The sequence below is a fragment of the Eucyclogobius newberryi genome, unplaced genomic scaffold (genome assembly GCF_026437365.1).
Source record: "Eucyclogobius newberryi isolate DKJ021-1_F unplaced genomic scaffold, fEucNew1.0.hap1 SCAF_53, whole genome shotgun sequence".
NCBI lineage: Eukaryota > Metazoa > Chordata > Actinopteri > Gobiiformes > Gobiidae > Eucyclogobius > Eucyclogobius newberryi.
This window is the reverse complement of record NW_027316201.1, coordinates 474908-500000: the sequence shown is the minus strand read 5'-3', so window position 1 is coordinate 500000 and position 25093 is coordinate 474908. Positions and strand designations below refer to the sequence as shown.

General features: G+C 55.4%; 1 protein-coding gene across 1 annotated transcript in view; it reads left to right on the top strand.

Annotated features, from left to right (window-relative positions):
• The window catches only part of baz1a (bromodomain adjacent to zinc finger domain, 1A), a 63071-nt gene extending 43596 nt beyond the window's left edge, over positions 1-19475 (top strand). The window contains exons 20-27 of the mRNA XM_072465980.1: positions 9731-9846; positions 10326-10405; positions 12367-12531; positions 16621-16847; positions 18174-18287; positions 18587-18971; positions 19054-19141; positions 19252-19475. Of these exons, the coding sequence (XP_072322081.1) occupies positions 9731-9846; positions 10326-10405; positions 12367-12531; positions 16621-16847; positions 18174-18287; positions 18587-18971; positions 19054-19141; positions 19252-19424 (1348 nt within the window). The 3' untranslated portion in view covers positions 19425-19475. The remainder of the gene's footprint in view (positions 1-9730; positions 9847-10325; positions 10406-12366; positions 12532-16620; positions 16848-18173; positions 18288-18586; positions 18972-19053; positions 19142-19251) is intronic.
• The last annotated feature ends 5618 nt before the right edge of the window (positions 19476-25093 follow it).

Here is a 25093-nt window from a genome sequence, read left to right as displayed (position 1 = left end):
CGTTTGCCCTCGTCTGCTCTCGTCTGCTCTCGTCTCGTCTGCTCTCGTCTCGTCTGCTCTCGTCTCGTCTGCTCTCGTCTGCTCTCGTCTCGTCTGCTCTCGTCTCGTCTGCTCTCGTCTGCTCTCGTCTCGTCTGCCCTCGTCTGCTCTCGTCTGCTCTCGTCTCGTCTGCGCTCGTCTCGTCTGCTCTCGTCTCGTCTGCTCTCGTCTCGTCTGCTCTCGTCTCGTCTGCGCTCGTCTGCCCTCGTCTGCTCTCGTCTGCTCTCGTCTCGTCTGCGCTCGTCTCGTCTGCTCTCGTCTTGTCTGCTCTCGTCTGCCCTCGTCTGCTCTCGTCTGCGCTCGTCTCGTCTGCTCTCGTCTCGTCTGCTCTCGTCTCGTCTGCTCTCGTCTCGTCTGCTCTCGTCTCGTCTGCTCTCGTCTCGTCTGCTCTCGTCTGCCCTCGTCTGCGCTCGTCTCGTCTGCTCTCGTCTGCGCTCGTCTCGTCTGCTCTCGTCTGCGCTCGTCTCGTCTGCGCTCGTCTCGTCTGCTCTCGTCTCGTCTGCGCTCGTCTGCTCTCGTCTCGTCTGCCCTCGTCTGCTCTCGTCTCGTCTGCTCTCGTCTCGTCTGCTCTCGTCTCGTCTGCTCTCGTCTGCTCTCGTCTCGTCTGCTCTCGTCTCGTCTGCCCTCGTCTGCGCTCGTCTGCGCTCGTCTGCCCTCGTCTGCTCTCGTCTCGTCTGCTCTCGTCTCGTCTGCGCTCGTCTCGTCTGCTCTCGTCTGCTCTCGTCTCGTCTGCTCTCGTCTGCTCTCGTCTGCTCTCGTCTCGTCTGCTCTCGTCTCGTCTGCCCTCGTCTCGTCTGCCCTCGTCTCGTCTGCTCTCGTCTCGTCTGCTCTCGTCTCGTCTGCTCTCGTCTCGTCTGCCCTCGTCTGCTCTCGTCTCGTCTGCTCTCGTCTCGTCTGCCCTCGTCTGCTCTCGTCTCGTCTGCTCTTGTCTGCGCTCGTCTGCCCTCGTCTGCTCTCGTCTGCGCTCGTCTGCGCTCGTCTCGTCTGCTCTCGTCTGCGCTCGTCTCGTCTGCGCTCGTCTCGTCTGCCCTCGTCTGCTCTCGTCTGCTCTCGTCTGCGCTCGTCTCGTCTGCTCTCGTCTCGTCTGCGCTCGTCTGCTCTCGTCTGCCCTCGTCTGCCCTCGTCTGCGCTCGTCTGCTCTCGTCTGCCCTCGTCTGCTCTCGTTTGCCCTCGTCTGCTCTCGTCTGCTCTCGTCTCGTCTGCTCTCGTCTCGTCTGCTCTCGTCTCGTCTGCTCTCGTCTGCCCTCGTCTGCTCTCGTCTGCTCTCGTCTCGTCTGCGCTCGTCTCGTCTGCTCTCGTCTGCGCTCGTCTCGTCTGCTCTCGTCTGCGCTCGTCTCGTCTTCTCTCGTCTCGTCTGCTCTCGTCTCGTCTGCCCTCGTCTGCTCTCGTCTGCTCTCGTCTGCGCTCGTCTCGTCTGCTCTCGTCTCGTCTGCGCTCGTCTGCTCTCGTCTGCCCTCGTCTGCGCTCGTCTGCTCTCGTCTGCTCTCGTCTGCCCTCGTCTGCGCTCGTCTGCCCTCGTCTGCTCTCGTTTGCCCTCGTCTGCTCTCGTCTGCTCTCGTCTCGTCTGCTCTCGTCTCGTCTGCTCTCGTCTCGTCTGCTCTCGTCTGCCCTCGTCTGCTCTCGTCTGCTCTCGTCTCGTCTGCGCTCGTCTCGTCTGCTCTCGTCTGCGCTCGTCTCGTCTGCTCTCGTCTGCGCTCGTCTCGTCTTCTCTCGTCTCGTCTGCTCTCGTCTCGTCTGCTCTCGTCTCGTCTGCGCTCGTCTGCCCTCGTCTGCTCTCGTCTGCGCTCGTCTCGTCTGCTCTCGTCTCGTCTGCTCTCGTCTGCTCTCGTCTCGTCTGCTCTCGTCTCGTCTGCTCTCGTCTCGTCTGCTCTCGTCTGCCCTCGTCTGCTCTCGTCTCGTCTGCTCTCGTCTGCGCTCGTCTCGTCTGCTCTCGTCTGCGCTCGTCTCGTCTGCGCTCGTCTCGTCTGCTCTCGTCTCGTCTGCTCTCGTCTGCGCTCGTCTCGTCTGCTCTCGTCTGCGCTCGTCTCGTCTGCTCTCGTCTCGTCTGCTCTCGTCTCGTCTGCTCTCGTCTCGTCTGCGCTCGTCTGCCCTCGTCTGCTCTCGTCTGCTCTCGTCTCGTCTGCCCTCGTCTCGTCTGCTCTCGTCTCGTCTGCCCTCGTCTCGTCTGCTCTCGTCTCGTCTGCTCTCGTCTCGTCTGCTCTCGTCTCGTCTGCCCTCGTCTGCTCTCGTCTGCGCTCGTCTCGTCTGCTCTCGTCTCGTCTGCTCTCGTCTGCTCTCGTCTCGTCTGCTCTCGTCTCGTCTGCTCTCGTCTCGTCTGCTCTCGTCTCGTCTGCTCTCGTCTCGTCTGCTCTCGTCTCGTCTGCTCTCGTCTCGTCTGCTCTCGTCTCGTCTGCTCTCGTCTGCCCTCGTCTGCTCTCGTCTCGTCTGCTCTCGTCTGCGCTCGTCTCGTCTGCTCTCGTCTGCGCTCGTCTCGTCTGCGCTCGTCTCGTCTGCTCTCGTCTCGTCTGCTCTCGTCTCGTCTGCTCTCGTCTGCTCTCGTCTCGTCTGCTCTCGTCTGCGCTCGTCTCGTCTGCTCTCGTCTGCGCTCGTCTCGTCTGCTCTCGTCTCGTCTGCTCTCGTCTCGTCTGCTCTCGTCTCGTCTGCGCTCGTCTGCTCTCGTCTGCTCTCGTCTCGTCTGCGCTCGTCTCGTCTGCTCTCGTCTCGTCTGCTCTCGTCTCGTCTGCTCTCGTCTGCCCTCGTCTGCTCTCGTCTGCGCTCGTCTCGTCTGCTCTCGTCTCGTCTGCTCTCGTCTGCTCTCGTCTCGTCTGCTCTCGTCTCGTCTGCTCTCGTCTCGTCTGCTCTCGTCTCGTCTGCTCTCGTCTCGTCTGCTCTCGTCTCGTCTGCTCTCGTCTCGTCTGCTCTCGTCTCGTCTGCTCTCGTCTGCCCTCGTCTGCTCTCGTCTCGTCTGCTCTCGTCTGCGCTCGTCTCGTCTGCTCTCGTCTCGTCTGCTCTCGTCTGCGCTCGTCTCGTCTGCTCTCGTCTGCGCTCGTCTCGTCTGCGCTCGTCTCGTCTGCTCTCGTCTCGTCTGCGCTCGTCTGCTCTCGTCTGCTCTCGTCTGCTCTGCTCTCGTCTGCGCTCGTCTCGTCTGCTCTCGTCTGCTCTCGTCTCGTCTGCTCTCGTCTCGTCTGCGCTCGTCTGCTCTCGTCTGCTCTCGTCTGCTCTCGTCTGCTCTCGTCTGCTCTCGTCTCGTCTGCTCTCGTCTGCCCTCGTCTGCTCTCGTCTGCTCTCGTCTCGTCTGCTCTCGTCTGCGCTCGTCTCGTCTGCTCTCGTCTCGTCTGCGCTCGTCTGCTCTCGTCTGCTCTCGTCTGCCCTCGTCTGCGCTCGTCTGCCCTCGTCTGCTCTCGTTTGCCCTCGTCTGCTCTCGTCTGCTCTCGTCTCGTCTGCTCTCGTCTCGTCTGCTCTCGTCTCGTCTGCTCTCGTCTGCCCTCGTCTGCTCTCGTCTGCTCTCGTCTCGTCTGCGCTCGTCTCGTCTGCTCTCGTCTGCGCTCGTCTCGTCTGCTCTCGTCTCGTCTGCTCTCGTCTCGTCTGCTCTCGTCTCGTCTGCGCTCGTCTGCTCTCGTCTGCGCTCGTCTCGTCTGCTCTCGTCTCGTCTGCTCTCGTCTGCCCTCGTCTGCTCTCGTCTGCGCTCGTCTCGTCTGCTCTCGTCTCGTCTGCTCTCGTCTGCTCTCGTCTCGTCTGCTCTCGTCTCGTCTGCTCTCGTCTCGTCTGCTCTCGTCTCGTCTGCTCTCGTCTCGTCTGCTCTCGTCTCGTCTGCTCTCGTCTGCCCTCGTCTGCTCTCGTCTCGTCTGCTCTCGTCTGCGCTCGTCTCGTCTGCTCTCGTCTGCGCTCGTCTCGTCTGCGCTCGTCTCGTCTGCTCTCGTCTCGTCTGCTCTCGTCTGCTCTCGTCTCGTCTGCTCTCGTCTGCGCTCGTCTCGTCTGCCCTCGTCTGCTCTCGTCTCGTCTGCTCTCGTCTCGTCTGCTCTCGCCTCGTCTGCCGTCGTCTGCTCTTGTCTGCGCTTTTCTGTCTGATATAGGGATGGGACCCTGCAGTGTGACGTATGTCTGACCCTCTTTGCCTGCTCTCATCCCCAGCCTCGGAGCTTCTCTGGGCCGCAGCAGCCGCAGCAGCCGCAGCTGCTCCCGTCTCGTCTGCTCTCGTCTGCCCTCGTCTGCTCTCGTCTGCTCTCGTCTCGTCTGCTCTCGTCTGCGCTCGTCTCGTCTGCTCTCGTCTCGTCTGCGCTCGTCTGCTCTCGTCTGCTCTCGTCTGCCCTCGTCTGCGCTCGTCTGCCCTCGTCTGCTCTCGTTTGCCCTCGTCTGCTCTCGTCTGCTCTCGTCTCGTCTGCTCTCGTCTCGTCTGCCCTCGTCTGCTCTCGTTTGCCCTCGTCTGCTCTCGTCTGCTCTCGTCTCGTCTGCTCTCGTCTCGTCTGCTCTCGTCTCGTCTGCTCTCGTCTGCTCTCGTCTGCTCTCGTCTGCTCTCGTCTCGTCTGCGCTCGTCTCGTCTGCTCTCGTCTCGTCTGCTCTCGTCTGCTCTCGTCTCGTCTGCTCTCGTCTCGTCTGCTCTCGTCTCGTCTGCTCTCGTCTCGTCTGCTCTCGTCTCGTCTGCTCTCGTCTCGTCTGCTCTCGTCTCGTCTGCTCTCGTCTGCCCTCGTCTGCTCTCGTCTCGTCTGCTCTCGTCTGCGCTCGTCTCGTCTGCTCTCGTCTCGTCTGCTCTCGTCTGCGCTCGTCTCGTCTGCTCTCGTCTGCGCTCGTCTCGTCTGCGCTCGTCTCGTCTGCTCTCGTCTCGTCTGCGCTCGTCTGCTCTCGTCTGCTCTCGTCTGCTCTGCTCTCGTCTGCGCTCGTCTCGTCTGCTCTCGTCTGCTCTCGTCTCGTCTGCTCTCGTCTCGTCTGCGCTCGTCTGCTCTCGTCTGCTCTCGTCTGCTCTCGTCTGCTCTCGTCTGCTCTCGTCTCGTCTGCTCTCGTCTGCCCTCGTCTGCTCTCGTCTGCTCTCGTCTCGTCTGCTCTCGTCTGCGCTCGTCTCGTCTGCTCTCGTCTCGTCTGCGCTCGTCTGCTCTCGTCTGCTCTCGTCTGCCCTCGTCTGCGCTCGTCTGCCCTCGTCTGCTCTCGTTTGCCCTCGTCTGCTCTCGTCTGCTCTCGTCTCGTCTGCTCTCGTCTCGTCTGCTCTCGTCTCGTCTGCTCTCGTCTGCCCTCGTCTGCTCTCGTCTGCTCTCGTCTCGTCTGCGCTCGTCTCGTCTGCTCTCGTCTGCGCTCGTCTCGTCTGCTCTCGTCTCGTCTGCTCTCGTCTCGTCTGCTCTCGTCTCGTCTGCGCTCGTCTGCTCTCGTCTGCGCTCGTCTCGTCTGCTCTCGTCTCGTCTGCTCTCGTCTGCCCTCGTCTGCTCTCGTCTGCGCTCGTCTCGTCTGCTCTCGTCTCGTCTGCTCTCGTCTGCTCTCGTCTCGTCTGCTCTCGTCTCGTCTGCTCTCGTCTCGTCTGCTCTCGTCTCGTCTGCTCTCGTCTCGTCTGCTCTCGTCTCGTCTGCTCTCGTCTGCCCTCGTCTGCTCTCGTCTCGTCTGCTCTCGTCTGCGCTCGTCTCGTCTGCTCTCGTCTGCGCTCGTCTCGTCTGCGCTCGTCTCGTCTGCTCTCGTCTCGTCTGCTCTCGTCTGCTCTCGTCTCGTCTGCTCTCGTCTGCGCTCGTCTCGTCTGCCCTCGTCTGCTCTCGTCTCGTCTGCTCTCGTCTCGTCTGCTCTCGCCTCGTCTGCCGTCGTCTGCTCTTGTCTGCGCTTTTCTGTCTGATATAGGGATGGGACCCTGCAGTGTGACGTATGTCTGACCCTCTTTGCCTGCTCTCATCCCCAGCCTCGGAGCTTCTCTGGGCCGCAGCAGCCGCAGCAGCCGCAGCTGCTCCCGTCTCGTCTGCTCTCGTCTGCCCTCGTCTGCTCTCGTCTGCTCTCGTCTCGTCTGCTCTCGTCTGCGCTCGTCTCGTCTGCTCTCGTCTCGTCTGCGCTCGTCTGCTCTCGTCTGCTCTCGTCTGCCCTCGTCTGCTCTCGTCTGCCCTCGTCTGCTCTCGTTTGCCCTCGTCTGCTCTCGTCTGCTCTCGTCTCGTCTGCTCTCGTCTCGTCTGCCCTCGTCTGCTCTCGTTTGCCCTCGTCTGCTCTCGTCTGCTCTCGTCTCGTCTGCTCTCGTCTCGTCTGCTCTCGTCTCGTCTGCTCTCGTCTGCTCTCGTCTGCTCTCGTCTGCTCTCGTCTCGTCTGCGCTCGTCTCGTCTGCTCTCGTCTGCGCTCGTCTCGTCTGCTCTCGTCTGCGCTCGTCTCGTCTGCTCTCGTCTCGTCTGCTCTCGTCTCGTCTGCGCTCGTCTGCCCTCGTCTGCTCTCGTCTGCGCTCGTCTCGTCTGCTCTCGTCTCGTCTGCTCTCGTCTGCTCTCGTCTCGTCTGCTCTCGTCTCGTCTGCTCTCGTCTCGTCTGCTCTCGTCTCGTCTGCTCTCGTCTCGTCTGCTCTCGTCTCGTCTGCTCTCGTCTCGTCTGCTCTCGTCTGCCCTCGTCTGCTCTTGTCTCGTCTGCCCTCGTCTGCTCTTGTCTCGTCTGCTCTCGTCTGCGCTCGTCTCGTCTGCTCTCGTCTGCGCTCGTCTCGTCTGCGCTCGTCTCGTCTGCTCTCGTCTCGTCTGCTCTCGTCTGCTCTCGTCTCGTCTGCTCTCGTCTGCGCTCGTCTCGTCTGCGCTCGTCTCGTCTGCTCTCGTCTCGTCTGCTCTCGTCTCGTCTGCTCTCGTCTCGTCTGCGCTCGTCTGCCCTCGTCTGCGCTCGTCTGCCCTCGTCTCGTCTGCTCTCGTCTCGTCTGCTCTCGTCTCGTCTGCTCTCGCCTCGTCTGCCGTCGTCTGCTCTTGTCTGCGCTTTTCTGTCTGATATAGGGATGGGACCCTGCAGTGTGACGTATGTCTGACCCTCTTTGCCTGCTCTCATCCCCAGCCTCGGAGCTTCTCTGGGCCGCCGCAGCAGCCGCAGCTGCTCCCGTCTCGTCTGCTCTCGTCTGCCCTCGTCTGCTCTCGTCTGCTCTCGTCTCGTCTGCGCTCGTCTCGTCTGCTCTCGTCTCGTCTGCGCTCGTCTGCTCTCGTCTGCTCTCGTCTGCCCTCGTCTGCGCTCGTCTGCCCTCGTCAGCTCTCGTTTGCCCTCGTCTGCTCTCGTCTGCTCTCGTCTCGTCTGCTCTCGTCTCGTCTGCCCTCGTCTGCTCTCGTTTGCCCTCGTCTGCTCTCGTCTGCTCTCGTCTCGTCTGCTCTCGTCTCGTCTGCTCTCGTCTCGTCTGCTCTCGTCTGCCCTCGTCTGCTCTCGTCTGCTCTCGTCTCGTCTGCGCTCGTCTCGTCTGCGCTCGTCTCGTCTGCTCTCGTCTCGTCTGCTCTCGTCTCGTCTGCGCTCGTCTGCCCTCGTCTGCTCTCGTCTGCGCTCGTCTCGTCTGCTCTCGTCTCGTCTGCTCTCGTCTCGTCTCGTCTCGTCTGCTCTCGTCTCGTCTGCTCTCGTCTCGTCTGCTCTCGTCTCGTCTGCTCTCGTCTCGTCTGCTCTCGTCTCGTCTGCTCTCGTCTGCCCTCGTCTGCTCTTGTCTCGTCTGCCCTCGTCTGCTCTTGTCTCGTCTGCTCTCGTCTGCGCTCGTCTCGTCTGCTCTCGTCTGCGCTCGTCTCGTCTGCGCTCGTCTCGTCTGCTCTCGTCTCGTCTGCTCTCGTCTGCTCTCGTCTCGTCTGCTCTCGTCTGCGCTCGTCTCGTCTGCGCTCGTCTCGTCTGCTCTCGTCTCGTCTGCTCTCGTCTGCCCTCGTCTGCTCTCGTCTGCGCTCGTCTCGTCTGCTCTCGTCTCGTCTGCTCTCGTCTCGTCTCGTCTCGTCTGCGCTCGTCTCGTCTGCTCTCGTCTCGTCTGCTCTCGTCTCGTCTGCTCTCGTCTCGTCTGCGCTCGTCTGCCCTCGTCTGCGCTCGTCTGCCCTCGTCTCGTCTGCTCTCGTCTCGTCTGCTCTCGTCTCGTCTGCTCTCGCCTCGTCTGCCGTCGTCTGCTCTTGTCTGCGCTTTTCTGTCTGATATAGGGATGGGACCCTGCAGTGTGACGTATGTCTGACCCTCTTTGCCTGCTCTCATCCCCAGCCTCGGAGCTTCTCTGGGCCGCAGCAGCCGCAGCAGCCGCAGCTGCTCCCGTCTCGTCTGCTCTCGTCTGCCCTCGTCTGCCCTCGTCTGCTCTCGTCTGCTCTCGTCTCGTCTGCTCTCGTCTGCGCTCGTCTCGTCTGCTCTCGTCTCGTCTGCGCTCGTCTGCTCTCGTCTGCTCTCGTCTGCCCTCGTCTGCGCTCGTCTGCCCTCGTCTGCTCTCGTTTGCCCTCGTCTGCTCTCGTCTGCTCTCGTCTCGTCTGCTCTCGTCTCGTCTGCTCTCGTCTGCTCTCGTCTCGTCTGCTCTCGTCTCGTCTGCTCTCGTCTGCCCTCGTCTGCTCTCGTCTGCTCTCGTCTCGTCTGCGCTCGTCTCGTCTGCTCTCGTCTGCGCTCGTCTCGTCTGCTCTCGTCTGCGCTCGTCTCGTCTGCTCTCGTCTCGTCTGCTCTCGTCTCGTCTGCTCTCGTCTCGTCTGCGCTCGTCTGCCCTCGTCTGCTCTCGTCTGCGCTCGTCTCGTCTGCTCTCGTCTCGTCTGCTCTCGTCTGCTCTCGTCTCGTCTGCTCTCGTCTCGTCTGCTCTCGTCTCGTCTGCTCTCGTCTCGTCTGCTCTCGTCTGCCCTCGTCTGCTCTCGTCTCGTCTGCTCTCGTCTGCGCTCGTCTCGTCTGCTCTCGTCTGCGCTCGTCTCGTCTGCGCTCGTCTCGTCTGCTCTCGTCTCGTCTGCTCTCGTCTGCTCTCGTCTCGTCTGCTCTCGTCTGCGCTCGTCTCGTCTGCTCTCGTCTGCGCTCGTCTCGTCTGCTCTCGTCTCGTCTGCTCTCGTCTCGTCTGCTCTCGTCTGCGCTCGTCTGCCCTCGTCTGCTCTCGTCTGCTCTCGTCTCGTCTGCCCTCGTCTCGTCTGCTCTCGTCTCGTCTGCTCTCGTCTCGTCTGCGCTCGTCTGCCCTCGTCTGCGCTCGTCTGCCCTCGTCTCGTCTGCTCTCGTCTCGTCTGCGCTCGTCTGCCCTCGTCTGCTCTCGTCTGCGCTCGTCTCGTCTGCTCTCGTCTCGTCTGCTCTCGTCTGCTCTCGTCTCGTCTGCTCTCGTCTCGTCTGCTCTCGTCTCGTCTGCTCTCGTCTGCCCTCGTCTGCTCTCGTCTCGTCTGCTCTCGTCTGCGCTCGTCTCGTCTGCGCTCGTCTCGTCTGCTCTCGTCTCGTCTGCTCTCGTCTCGTCTGCTCTCGTCTCGTCTGCTCTCGTCTGCGCTCGTCTCGTCTGCTCTCGTCTGCGCTCGTCTCGTCTGCTCTCGTCTCGTCTGCTCTCGTCTCGTCTGCTCTCGTCTCGTCTGCGCTCGTCTGCCCTCGTCTGCTCTCGTCTGCTCTCGTCTCGTCTGCCCTCGTCTCGTCTGCTCTCGTCTCGTCTGCTCTCGTCTCGTCTGCGCTCGTCTGCCCTCGTCTGCGCTCGTCTGCCCTCGTCTCGTCTGCTCTCGTCTCGTCTGCTCTCGTCTCGTCTGCTCTCGCCTCGTCTGCCGTCGTCTGCTCTTGTCTGCGCTTTTCTGTCTGATATAGGGATGGGACCCTGCAGTGTGACGTATGTCTGACCCTCTTTGCCTGCTCTCATCCCCAGCCTCGGAGCTTCTCTGGGCCGCAGCAGCCGCAGCAGCCGCAGCGTCAGGGCTTTGGCTGCAGCTCTGGCTCAGATCGAACAAGGGATCGAGAGACGCTTCCTCAAACCTCCTCTAGGTAAAAACACATTTAAACAGTATTTATCATTTTTATAATATTATAATAATTGATGAATGATAAAGATCCTCTGCGGGTGGTGTTGTCCCCTGCGGGTGGTGTTGTCCCGAGCCCTGGGTGGTGTTGTCCTCTGCGGGTGGTGTTGTCCCGAGCCCTGGGAGGTGTTGTCCTCTGCGGGTGGTGTTGTCCCGAGCCCTGGGAGGTGTTGTCCTCTGCGGGTGGTGTTGTCCCGAGCCCTGGGTGGTGTTGTCCTCTGCGGGTGGTGTTGTCCCGAGCCCTGGGTGGTGTTGTCCTCTGCGGGTGGTGTTGTCCCGAGCCCTGGGAGGTGTTGTCCCGAGCCCTGGGAGGTGTTGTCCTCTGCGGGTGGTGTTGTCCCGAGCCCTGGGAGGTGTTGTCCTCTGCGGGTGGTGTTGTCCCGAGCCCTGGGAGGTGGTGTTGTCCCTTGAGGATTCTTCAGTGTCTTTCTCTTGGGTCCTCAGACTGCAGTGATGCTCGTGGAGGTCGCTCTGTGCTGGAGCGCTGGAGAGAGTCTCTGAGCTGCTGCTCCAGTCTGTCCCAGGTAAAGACCTACACCACCTACACCACATATCACACCTACACCACCTACACCACCTACACCACCTACACCACCTACACCACATACACCACATACACCACATACACCACATATCACACCTACACCACATACACCACATACACCACATATCACACCTACACCACCTACACCACATACACCACCTACACCACATACACCACATACACCACATACACCACATACACCACCTACACCACCTACACCACCTACACCACCTACACCACCTACACCACCTACACCACATACACCACATACACCACATACACCACATACACCACATACACTACATATCACACCTACACCACCTACACCACCTACACCACATACACCACCTACACCACCTACACCACATACACCACCTACACCACCTACACCACCTACACCACATATCACACCTACACCACCTACACCACCTACACCACCTACACCACATACACCACATACACCACATATCACACCTACACCACATACACCACATACACCACATATCACACCTACACCACCTACACCACATACACCACCTACACCACATACACCACATACACCACATACACCACATACACCACATATCACACCTACACCACATACACCACATACACCACATACACCACCTACACCACCTACACCACCTACACCACCTACACCACATACACCACATACACCACATACACCACATACACTACATATCACACCTACACCACCTACACCACCTACACCACATACACCACCTACACCACATACACCACATATCACACATACACCACCTACACCACATACACCACATATCACACCTACACCACCTACACCACATACACCACATACACCACATATCACACCTACACCACATACACCACATACACCACATATCACACCTACACCACCTACACCACATATCACACCTACACCACATACACCACATACACCACATATCACACCTACACCACCTACACCACCTACACCACATACACCACATACACCACCTACACCACCTACACCACCTACACCACATACACCACATACACCACCTACACCACCTACACCACCTACACCACCTACACCACCTACACTACATACACCACATACACCACCTACACTACATACACCACATACACCACCTACACCACATACACCACCTACACCACCTACACTACATACACCACCTACACCACCTACACCACCTACACCACCTACACCACCTACACCACCTACACCACATACACCACCTACACCACCTACACCACCTACACCACATACACCACCTACACCACCTACACCACATACACCACATACACCACATACACCACATACACCACCTACACCACCTACACTACATACACCACATACACCACCTACACCACATACACCACCTACACCACCTACACCACCTACACCACCTACACCACATACACCACCTACACCACCTACACTACATACACCACCTACACCACCTACACCACCTACACTACATACACCACATACACCACCTACACCACATACACCACCTACACCACCTACACTACATACACCACCTACACCACCTACACCACCTACACTACATACACCACATACACCACCTACACCACCTACACCACATACACCACCTACACCACCTACACCACCTACACTACATACACCACCTACACCACCTACACCACCTACACCACATACACCACATACACCACATACACCACCTACACCGCTCCAGACTTCTCCTAAATAAATTGGTGCTGATCATGAAGCTGTTATTTATGTTTAAATTTAATTTAAATTAATTTAAAAAAAATATATATATTCACCTGCAATATATATAAAACTCCCAAGAGTAAATGTGATTAATCTGACCCCTCCCTCCCTCTGACCCCTCCCTTCCTCTGACCTCTCCCTCTGCTCCTGACCCCTCCCTCCCTCTGACCCCTCCCTCTCAGGTGTTTGTCCATCTGTCCACTCTGGAGCGCTCCGTCCTCTGGTCTCGTTCGCTCTTAAACGCTCGCTGCAGAATCTGTCGAAGAAAAGGAGACGCAGACAACATGCTGCTGTGTGACGGCTGCGACCGCGGCCACCACACGCACTGCCTACGCCCCAAACTAAAGGTACTACAGACGCCCCAAACTAAAGGTACAGACGCCCCAAACTAAAGGTACAGACGCCCCAAACTAAAGGTACAGACGCCCCAAACTAAAGGTACAGACGCCCCAAACTAAAGGTACAGACGCCCCAAACTAAAGGTACAGATGCCCCAAACTAAAGGTACAGATGCCCCAAACTAAAGGTACTACAAACGCCCCAAACTAAAGGTACTACAGACGCCCCAAACTAAAGGTACAGATGCCCCAAACTAAAGGTACAGATGCCCCAAACTAAAGGTACAGACGCCCCAAACTAAAGGTACTACAGACGCCCCAAACTAAAGGTACTACAGACGCCCCAAACTAAAGGTACAGACGCCCCAAACTAAAGGTACAGACGCCCCAAACTAAAGGTACAGACGCCCCAAACTAAAGGTACAGATGCCCCAAACTAAAGGTACAGATGCCCCAAACTAAAGGTACAGATGCCCCAAACTAAAGGTACTACAAACGCCCCAAACTAAAGGTACTACAGACGCCCCAAACTAAAGGTACAGATGCCCCAAACTAAAGGTACAGATGCCCCAAACTAAAGGTACAGACGCCCCAAACTAAAGGTACTACAGACGCCCCAAACTAAAGGTACTACAGACGCCCCAAACTAAAGGTACTACAGACGCCCCAAACTAAAGGTACAGACGCCCCAAACTAAAGGTACAGACGCCCCAAACTAAAGGTACAGACGCCCCAAACTAAAGGTACAGATGCCCCAAACTAAAGGTACAGATGCCCCAAACTAAAGGTACAGATGCCCCAAACTAAAGGTACTACAAACGCCCCAAACTAAAGGTACTACAGACGCCCCAAACTAAAGGTACAGATGCCCCAAACTAAAGGTACAGATGCCCCAAACTAAAGGTACAGATGCCCCAAACTAAAGGTACAGACGCCCCAAACTAAAGGTACTACAGACGCCCCAAACTAAAGGTACTACAGACGCCCCAAACTAAAGGTACTACAGACGCCCCAAACTAAAGGTACAGACGCCCCAAACTAAAGGTACAGACGCCCCAAACTAAAGGTACAGATGCCCCAAACTAAAGGTACAGATGCCCCAAACTAAAGGTACAGATGCCCCAAACTAAAGGTACTACAAACGCCCCAAACTAAAGGTACTACAGACGCCCCAAACTAAAGGTACAGATGCCCCAAACTAAAGGTACAGATGCCCCAAACTAAAGGTACAGATGCCCCAAACTAAAGGTACAGACGCCCCAAACTAAAGGTACTACAGACGCCCCAAACTAAAGGTACTACAGACGCCCCAAACTAAAGGTACAGACGCCCCAAACTAAAGGTACAGACGCCCCAAACTAAAGGTACAGACGCCCCAAACTAAAGGTACAGACGCCCCAAACTAAAGGTACAGACGCCCCAAACTAAAGGTACAGACGCCCCAAACTAAAGGTACAGACGCCCCAAACTAAAGGTACAGATGCCCCAAACTAAAGGTACAGATGCCCCAAACTAAAGGTACAGATGCCCCAAACTAAAGGTACTACAGACGCCCCAAACTAAAGGTACTACAGACGCCCCAAACTAAAGGTACAGACGCCCCAAACTAAAGGTACAGATGCCCCAAACTAAAGGTACAGACGCCCCAAACTAAAGGTACTACAGACGCCCCAAACTAAAGGTACTACAGACGCCCAAAACTAAAGGTACTACAGACGCCCCAAACTAAAGGTACTACAGACGCCCCAAACTAAAGGTACTACAGACGCCCCAAACTAAAGGTACAGATGCCCCAAACTAAAGGTACAGATGCCCCAAACTAAAGGTACAGATGCCCCAAACTAAAGGTACAGATGCCCCAAACTAAAGGTACAGACGCCCCAAACTAAAGGTACTACAGACGCCCCAAACTAAAGGTACAGACGCCCCAAACTAAAGGTATAGATGCCCCAAACTAAAGGTATAGATGCCCCAAACTAAAGGTATAGATGCCCCAAACTAAAGGTACAGATGCCCCAAACTAAAGGTACAGATGCCCCAAACTAAAGGTACTACAGACGCCCCAAACTAAAGGTACTACAGACGCCCCAAACTAAAGGTACAGACGCCCCAAACTAAAGGTACAGACGCCCCAAACTAAAGGTACAGACGCCCCAAACTAAAGGTACAGACGCCCCAAACTAAAGGTACAGACGCCCCAAACTAAAGGTACAGACGCCCCAAACTAAAGGTACAGACGCCCCAAACTAAAGGTACAGACGCCCCAAACTAAAGGTACAGACGCCCCAAACTAAAGGTACAGATGCCCCAAACTAAAGGTACTACAGACGCCCCAAACTAAAGGTACTACAGACGCCCCAAACTAAAGGTACAGACGCCCCAAACTAAAGGTACAGATGCCCCAAACTAAAGGTACAGATGCCCCAAACTAAAGGTACAGATGCCCCAAACTAAAGGTACAGATGCCCCAAACTAAAGGTACAGATGCCCCAAACTAAAGGTACAGACGCCCCAAACTAAAGGTACTACAGACGCCCCAAACTAAAGGTACTACAGACGCCCCAAACTAAAGGTACTACAGACGCCCCAAACTAAAGGTACAGACGCCCCAAACTAAAGGTACAGACGCCCCAAACTAAAGGTACTACAGACGCCCCAAACTAAAGGTACAGACGCCCCAAACTAAAGGTACAGACGCCCCAAACTAAAGGTACAGACGCCCCAAACTAAAGGTACAGATGCCCCAAACTAAAGGTACAGATGCCCCAAACTAAAGGTACTACAGACGCCCCAAACTAAAGGTACAGACGCCCCAAACTAAAGGTACAGACGCCCCAAACTAAAGGTACAGACGCCCCAAACTAAAGGTACAGATGCCCCAAACTAAAGGTACAGATGCCCCAAACTAAAGGTACAGACGCCCCAAACTAAAGGTACTACAGACGCCCCAAACTAAAGGTACTACAGACGCCCCAAACTAAAGGTACTACAGACGCCCCAAACTAAAGGTACTACAGACGCCCCAAACTAAAGGTACTACAGACGCCCCAAACTAAAGGTACTACAGACGCCCCAAACTAAAGGTACAGATGCCCCAAACTAAAGGTACAGATGCCCCAAACTAAAGGTACAGATGCCCCAAACTAAAGGTACAGACGCCCCAAACTAAAGGTACTACAGACGCCCCAAACTAAAGGTACTACAGACGCCCCAAACTAAAGGTACTACAGATGCCCCAAACTAAAGGTACAGACGCCCCAAACTAAAGGTACAGACGCCCCAAACTAAAGGTACAGACGCCCCAAACTAAAGGTACAGACGCCCCAAACTAAAGGTACTACAGACGCCCCAAACTAAAGGTACAGACGCCCCAAACTAAAGGTACTACAGACGCCCCAAACTAAAGGTACTACAGACGCCCCAAACTAAAGGTACAGACGCCCCAAACTAAAGGTACAGATGCCCCAAACTAAAGGTACAGATGCCCCAAACTAAAGGTACTACAGACGCCCCAAACTAAAGGTACAGACGCCCCAAACTAAAGGTACAGACGCCCCAAACTAAAGGTACAGACGCCCCAAACTAAAGGTACTACAGACGCCCCAAACTAAACTAAAGGTACAGACGCCCCAAACTAAAGGTAAAGACGCCCCAAACTAAAGGTAAAGACGCCCCAAACTAAAGGTAAAGACGCCCCAAACTAAAGGTACAGACGCCCCAAACTAAAGGTACTACAGACGCCCCAAACTAAAGGTACTACAGACGCCCCAAACTAAAGGTACTACAGACGCCCCAAACTAAAGGTACTACAGACGCCCCAAACTAAAGGTACTACAGACGCCCCAAACTAAAGGTAAAGACGCCCCAAACTAAACTAAAGGTAAAGACGCCCCAAACTAAACTAAAGGTACAGACGCCCCAAACTAAACTAAAGGTACAGACGCCCCAAACTAAAGGTAAAGACGCCCCAAACTAAAGGTACTACAGACGCCCCAAACTAAAGGTACTACAGACGCCCCAAACTAAAGGTACTACAGACGCCTCAAACTAAAGGTAAATGAATCTCATTTCTGATCCATCACGTGTTTTGTTTTCTAGACGATCCCCAAAGGAGACTGGTTCTGCCCAGACTGTAAACCCAAACAGAGGTCCAACAGGATCCTGTCCAGGAAGATGAGGAAGGAAGAGGAGGAGGAGGAGGAGGAGGAGGAGGAGGAGGAGGAGGAGGAGGAGGAGGAGGAGGAGGAGGAGGAAACGGACAGTGAAGATCAAGAGGACGAGGAAGAAGAAGAGAGTGAAGAGGAAGAGGAGAGCTCGCCCCCAAGGTAAGAGAGGAAGGAGTCAGGTGAGGGGGAGGGGTCAGAGGAGAAGGTCCAGGTGAGGGGGAGGGGTCAGAGGAGAAGGTCCAGGTGAGGGGGAGGGGTCAGAGGAGAAGGTCCAGGTGAGGGGGAGGGGTCTGAGGAGAAGGTCCAGGTGAGGGGGAGGGGTCAGAGGAGAAGGTCCAGGTGAGGGGGAGGGGTCAGAGGAGAAGGTCCAGGTGAGGGGGAGGGGTCAGAGGAGAAGGTCCAGGTGAGGGGGAGGGGTCAGAGGAGAAGGTCCAGGTGAGGGGGAGGGGTCAGAGGAGAAGGTCCAGGTGAGGGGGAGGGGTCAGAGGAGAAGGTCCAGGTGAGGGGGAGGGGTCAGAGGAGAAGGTCCAGGTGAGGGGGAGGGGTCAGAGGAGAAGGTCCAGGTGAGGGGGAGGGGTCAGAGGAGAAGGTCCAGGTGAGGGGGAGGGGTCAGAGGAGAAGGTCCAGGTGAGGGGGAGGGGTCAGAGGAGAAGGTCCAGGTGAGGGGGAGGGGTCAGAGGAGAAGGTCCAGGTGAGGGGGAGGGGTCAGAGGAGAAGGTCCAGGTGAGGGGGAGGGGTCAGAGGAGAAGGTCCAGGTGAGGGGGAGGGGTCAGAGGAGAAGGTCCAGGTGAGGGGGAGGGGTCAGAGGAGAAGGTCCAGGTGAGGGGGAGGGGTCAGAGGAGAAGGTCCAGGTGAGGGGGAGGGGTCAGAGGAGAAGGTCCAGGTGAGGGGGAGGGGTCAGAGGAGAAGGTCCAGGTGAGGGGGAGGGGTCAGAGGAGAAGGTCCAGGTGAGGGGGAGGGGTCAGAGGAGAAGGTCCAGGTGAGGGGGAGGGGTCAGAGGAGAAGGTCCAGGTGAGGGGGAGGGGTCAGAGGAGAAGGTCCAGGTGAGGGGGAGGGGTCAGAGGAGAAGGTCCAGGTGAGGGGGAGGGGTCAGAGGAGAAGGTCCAGGTGAGGGGGAGGGGTCAGAGGAGAAGGTCCAGGTGAGGGGGAGGGGTCAGAGGAGAAGGTCCAGGTGAGGGGGAGGGGTCAGAGGAGAAGGTCCAGGTGAGGGGGAGGGGTCAGAGGAGAAGGTCCAGGTGAGGGGGAGGGGTCAGAGGAGAAGGTCCAGGTGAGGGGGAGGGGTCAGAGGAGAAGGTCCAGGTGAGGGGGAGGGGTCAGAGGAGAAGGTCCAGGTGAGGGGGAGGGGTCAGAGGAGAAGGTCCAGGTGAGGGGGAGGGGTCAGAGGAGAAGGTCCAGGTGAGGGGGAGGGGTCAGAGTCATGTTTGCTCTCCTGAAGCTCTTGTTTGTCCCACAAACTCTGTGAATCTAATAAATGTTTTTTTGTAGTAAAAAGAGCTCAGCCCCGCCTCCAAAGGGGAAGAACCAATCGGCATCATCTAAAAGCCAACAGGCCACGCCCAAAAACACTGGATCTGCAGCAAAGCCTTCGTCCTCCTCCAGGTCAGTGCTTCAGGTCCTTCAGGTGCTCAACTCATGTCTCAGCTTTCTCCTCCTGAGCTCCTCACAGATGTGGAGGATCCTCCTCCTGAGCTCCTCACAGATGTGGAGGATCCTCCTCCTGAGCTCCTCACAGATGTGGAGGATCATATCTGTCCTTTCACGAGCCGTGTTTATGTCACGGCGTTCTCTGCTCTGTCCTTTGAATAAATGGATCAATAGTTTCACTCTGAGGGTTGTGGGTCTAAAGCTGATCATTTGCTCTGCTCCAGAGGTTGTAATAACGAGTCGTTCTCCTGCAGGTCGTCTGGTAAAAAGCCCTCTCCGCCCCCAGCCAAAGCTCCTCCCCCAGCTAAAGCTCCTCCCAGAGCAGGAAGCCGCATCAGCGCTCGACTCGGCCCTGAGGTCGCACAGAAGTCTGCCCCAAAGACCGCGCCCAAGACCGCGCCCAAGACCAGCCCACAGTCCAACTCAGCCCAAGGGAAGCAGTGCCAGTCCGCTGAGGCCGCGCCCTCCAGAGCTAGAGCCGTGCTGCCCTCAGGCCGGTCCAGCCTCTCCTTGGGGAACAGGAGGTCCTCCGGGAGGAACCAGGGAGTCCACGAGCTGTCGGCCTGTGAGCACCTCACTGTGGAGCTGGTGCGACACCAGGACAGCTGGCCATTTATGAAGCTCGTGTCACGCGCTCAGGTACAACACTAAACTGACCAGGGCCCAGGACCCGGGACCCGGGTCCTGGGCCCTGGAGGCTAACAAACTGTTGTGATTTCAGGTCCCAGATTATTACGACATTGTGAAGCGTCCGATCGCTCTGAGCACCATCAGAGAGAAGGTCAACAACTGTGAATATCAGTCTACAGGTAAACCAGTCTAAACCAGTCTGAACCAGTCTAAACCAGTCTGAACCGGTATAAACCAGAGTTTATTTGAGGCAAGCGGAGCGTTTGACTGAGGTGTTTCTCTGTTTCAGCCGAGTTCATGGCCGATGTGGAGCTGATGTTCTCAAACTGTCTCCAGTACAACGCTCTGCTCAGCAACGAGGCCAGAGCCGGCCTCAGACTGCAACAGTTCTTCCACTCAGAGCTGGAGAAGATCGGACTGAAGACCAGCGAGGAACCAGCAGCCAAACGCCCCAGGCACTGAGGACCAGGCCCAGAGGACCAGGCCCAGAGGACCAGGCACTGAGGACCAGGCACTGAGGACCAGGCCCAGAGGACCAGGCCCAGAGGACCAGGCCCAGAGGACCAGGCCCAGAGGACCAGGCCCAGAGGACCAGGCCCAGAGGACCAGGCCCAGAGGACCAGGCACTGAGGACCAGGCACTGAGGACCAGGCCCAAACTTCAAATCTAGTTTAAATAAATGGTTGTTAGATATTCACTGTTTCTGATCAAATCCATTTACTTTTTTTAAAGACGAGTGTCATTATTAAATATGTCGCGTCACTTGACCCCATGTCGCGTGACCCCATGTCGCGTCACTTGACCCCATGTCGCGTCACTTGACCCCATGTCGCGTGACCCCATGTCGCGTCACTTGACCCCATGTCGCGTGACCCCATGTCGCGTCACTTGACCCCATGTCGCGTCACTTGACCCCATGTCGCGTCACTTGACCCCATGTCGCGTGACCCCATGTCGCATCACTTGACCCCATGTCGCGTGACCCCATGTCGCGTCACTTGACCCCATGTCGCGTGACCCCATGTCGCGTCACTTGACCCCATGTCGCGTCATGTGACCCCATGTCGCGTCACTTGACCCCATGTCGCGTGACCCCATGTCGCGTCACTTGACCCCATGTCGCGTCATGTGACCCCATGTCGCGTCACTTGACCCCATGTCTCGTGACCCCATGTCGCGTCACTTGACCCCATGTCGCGTCATGTGACCCCATGTCGCGTCACTTGACCCCATGTCTCGTGACCCCATGTTGCGTCATGTGACCCCATGTTGCGTCATGTGACCCCATGTTGCGTCATGTGACCCCATGTCGCGTCACTTGACCCCATGTCGCGTGACCCCATGTCGCGTCACTTGACCCCATGTTGCGTCATGTGACCCCATGTCGCGTCATGTGACCCCATGTCGCGTCACTTGACCCCATGTCGCGTCATGTGACCCCATGTCGCGTCATGTGACCCCATGTCGCGTCACTTGACCCCATGTCGCGTGACCCCATGTCGCGTCACTTGACCCCATGTTGCGTCATGTGACCCCATGTCGCGTCATGTGACCCCATGTCGCGTCACTTGACCCCATGTCGCGTGACCCCATGTTGCGTCATGTGACCCCATGTCGCGTCATGTGACCCCATGTCGCGTCACTTGACCCCATGTCGCGTGACCCCATGTCGCGTCACTTGACCCCATGTTGCGTCATGTGACCCCATGTCGCGTCATGTGACCCCATGTCGCGTCATGTGACCCCATGTCGCGTCACTTGACCCCATGTCGCGTGACCCCATGTCGCGTCATGTGACCCCATGTCGCGTCACTTGACCCCATGTCGCGTCATGTGACCCCATGTCGCGTCACTTGACCCCATGTTGCGTCATGTGACCCCATGTCGCGTCATGTGACCCCATGTCGCGTCACTTGACCCCATGTTGCGTCATGTGACCCCATGTTGCGTCATGTGACCCCATGTTGCGTGACCCCATGTCGCGTCACGTGACCTCAGGAAACAGCGTGACATTTGATCTGGTTTGATTCAAATGATCAGGTCAAACTTGAGTGGATTAAAGGGATTTAGACGCTCACATTTCCCCCTCACGTGTGAAAAGCCGTTTGTCCCGACTAAAGGTTAAATCTAAATGTCAGAACAATCATTAACACTTCATTCATACAAATTCAGTCACAGATTTACTCCTGCAGTAAAAGTCCATCTGACTGAACGTTTAAATCCACCTCTTTGACCCCGCCCTGACCCCGTGGGATTGTGGGAAATTTAGTTCTTTGTTTTTTGTAGTTTTATGTCAAACTACTGCTTTAGTTTTTTCAGTTGTATTTATTAAAGTCTTTGTTTTCCCGTCTTTCCACTGGTTTTGTGTTTGAATAAAATGTAAAAAATGTTTTATAAAGAACTGTTTGGTGTTCTGGTTTATAGACCTTGTTAAGGGATCATCTCAAAATGGGTTGAAGCTGAAAAGACTTAATATTTTACGTCTTGGGGGGGCGGGGCCTGGGGGGGGGCGGGGCCTGGGGGGGCTGAACCTACATTTCGTCTTTTTGTTGCTTTGAAGCTTCAATACATCGTTGTGGCACTCATTGTTTTGAAACGCTAAAACCTCAGCCACGAGCATCAGAACAACAGTAGGCGGCGGGCGTCTTTTCAGCTTCAACCCATTTTGAGATGATCCCTAAGAGGGTTAGACTTAAGACCGGTTATAGACCTGGTTTAGTCTCGCTTTACTCCCACTTTAGTCCAGGTTTAGACCCGCTTTACTCCCTCTTTAGACCCGCTTTAATGTCCCAGGGTCCTCTGTCCTTAGACTCTCCTTCTCGGGCAGGAAAAACTACAAAAAAACCTCTTTGGGAAAAAAGCGTAGAAACCTGGAGGAGTTCCAGTGAAGGAGAGATCCGACTCTCACAGACGGACAGACGGACACGAGGAGACTGGAGCTGGAGCCACTCTTCAGGCAGATGAGGGACCGACTGAGGCGAACTGGAGCCACTCTTCAGGCAGATGAGGGACCGTCCACACAGGGCAGGGACCACTTCACCAGGGGAGGGGCATCTGGGTCCACAGGTCCTCAGGAGTGAGAGAAAGAAAAGAAGGCGGTGAACAGTTTGCAAGTGGAATTAAAAAATAAATATTGTTTGATAGCATAAGTAGTCAGAAGAAGAAGAGGATAGTGCTCAAGCTGTCATACTTCCCCCAGCACAGTTGCTCCTAGGGCAGCGTAGCTGAAGCTGTGGGTTTATCTTTCTGTTCCTAACTACTCTGACCATAAGCGATTTAAAGAGGAACGTTTTAAGCCTGGACTTAAATGAAGAGACTGTGTCAGCAGATTTAACATGGGTCGGGAGCTGATTCCATAACACAGGAGCTTGGGAGCTAAACGCTCTACCTCCTACAGTACTTTTAGAGACTCTTGGCACCACCAGAAGGCCAGCATTCTGAGAGCGAAGAGCTCTGTTTGGATGATATGGTTCTATAGCATCTTTGAGGTAGGATGGGGCCATGTCATTTATGGCTTTGTAGGTCAAGAGTAGAATTTTGAATTTGATTCTGGACTCGACGGGGAGCCAGTGAAGAGACTTCAGCACCGGCGTAATGTGCTCTCTTCTTTTTGTTCCTGTTAGTAATCTTGCTGCTGCATTTTGAACCAGTTGAAAGCTTTTTATGGAGCTTTTAGGACACGCTGCAAGCAGGAGTTACAGTAGTCTAATCTAGTCGTTACAAATGCATGGATAAGTTTTTCGGCATCACTTTTAGGCAGGATTCTTCTGATTTTGGCTCTTGTTGCGCAAATGGAAATGGGCTGTTTTACAAGCTTGATTTATATGAGCTTTAAATGAGAGCTCCTGGTCAAATAAGACTCCAAGGTTTCTTACAGTAGAACTGGAGGCTACACTGACATTGTCCAGTGTGACTATCTGCTCAGATAGAGCGTCTCGTAGATGCTTAGGACCAGCACAATGACCTCGGTTTTTTCAGGGTTAAGAAGCAGGTAGTTTAGTGTCATCCAGGTTTTTATCTCCTTCACACAAGTACTAAGTCTGTCTACTTGATCGCTCTGATCAGGTTTCATTGATAAATACAGCTGAGTGTCGTCTGCATAGCAGTGGAAGTTAATGTCATGTGACCTGATCATGTTGCCTAATGGCAGCATATAAAGAGTAAACAGAATTGGACCGAGTACCGAACCCTGTGGCACACCGTAAATTACTTTAGAGCTTGGTGAGGAGCTCTGGTTTACATTAACAAATTGGAACCTATCAGATAGATAGGATTTAAACCAGCTGAGGGCTGTTCCTCCAACACCTACATCACATTCTAACCTCTGCAGTAGAATGTTGTGGTCGATGGTCAAACGCTGCGCTGAGGTCCAACAGAACCAGGATTGAGACCAGTCCATCGTCAGCGGCTAATAACAAATCATTTGTGACTTTAACTAGTGCAGTTTCAGTGCTGTGGTGGGCTCTGAACCCTGACTGGAAAACTTCAAATAAGTTATTGTCCTGCAGGTGGCGACAAAGCTGTTTTACTACAACTTTTTCAAGGATTTTAGAGACGAAGTCCCTCTTTAGTCCCTCTTTACTCCCTCTTTACTCCCTCTTTACTCCCTCTTTAGTCCCTCTTTAGACCCTCTTTACTCCCTCTTTAGACCCTCTTTACTCCCTCTTTAGTCCCTCTTTAGACCCTCTTTACTCCCTCTTTAGACCCTCTTTACTCCCTCTTTAGACCCTCTTTACTCCCTCTTTAGACCCTCTTTACTCCCTCTTTAGACCCTCTTTACTCCCTGTTTAGACCCTCTTTACTCCCTCTTTAGTCCCTCTTTAGTCCCTCTTTAGTCCCTCTTTAGTCCCTCTTTAGTCCCTCTTTACTCCCTCTTTAGTCCCACTTTAGACCCTCTTTACTCCCTCTTTACTCACTCTTTAGACCATCTTTACTCCCTCTTTAGTCCCGCTTTAGACCCTCTTTACTCCCTCTTTAGTCCCACTTTAGTCCCTCTTTAGACCCTCTTTAGTCCCACTTTAGTCCCGCTTTAGACCCTCTTTACTCCCTCTTTACTCCCTCTTTAGACCTTCTTTACTCCCTCTTTAGTCCCACTTTAGTCCCTCTTTAGACCCTCTTTACTCCCTCTTTAGTCCCTCTTTAGACCCTCTTTACTCCCTCTTTAGACCCTCTTTACTCCCTCTTTACTCCCTCTTTAGTCCCTCTTTAGACCCTCTTTACTCCCTCTTTAGACCCTCTTTACTCCCTCTTTAGACCCTCTTTAGGCCCACTTTAGGCCCTCTTTAGACCCTCTTTAGGCCCTCTTTAGTCCTTCTTTAGACCCTCTTTAGACCCTCTTTAGGCCCTCTTTAGGCCTTCTTTAGTCCCTCTTTAGTCCCTCTTTAGGCCCTCTTTAGTCCCTCTTTAGGCCCTCTTTAGTCCCTCTTTAGGCCCTCTTTAGTCCCTCTTTAGGCCCTCTTTAGGCCCTCTTTAGTCCCTCTTTAGGCCCTCTTTAGTCCCTCTTTAGGCCCTCTTTAGGCCCTCTTTAGGCCCTCTTTAGGCCCTCTTTAGTCCCTCTTTAGGCCCTCTTTAGGCCCTCTTTAGTCCCTCTTTAGTCCCTCTTTAGTCCCTCTTTAGGCCCTCTTTAGTCCCTCTTTAGGCCCTCTTTAGTCCCTCTTTAGGCCCTCTTTAGTCCCTCTTTAGGCCCTCTTTAGGCCCTCTTTAGTCCTTCTTTAGACCCTCTTTAGACCCTCTTTAGGCCCTCTTTAGGCCTTCTTTAGTCCCTCTTTAGTCCCTCTTTAGGCCCTCTTTAGTCCCTCTTTAGTCCCTCTTTAGGCCCTCTTTAGTCCCTCTTTAGGCCCTCTTTAGGCCCTCTTTAGTCCCTCTTTAGGCCCTCTTTAGTCCCTCTTTAGGCCCTCTTTAGGCCCTCTTTAGGCCCTCTTTAGGCCCTCTTTAGTCCCTCTTTAGGCCCTCTTTAGGCCCTCTTTAGTCCCTCTTTAGTCCCTCTTTAGTCCCTCTTTAGGCCCTCTTTAGGCCCTCTTTAGTCCCTCTTTAGTCCCTCTTTAGTCCCTCTTTAGGCCCTCTTTAGTCCTTCTTTAGTCCCTCTTTAGTCCCTCTTTAGGCCCTCTTTAGTCCCTCTTTAGGCCCTCTTT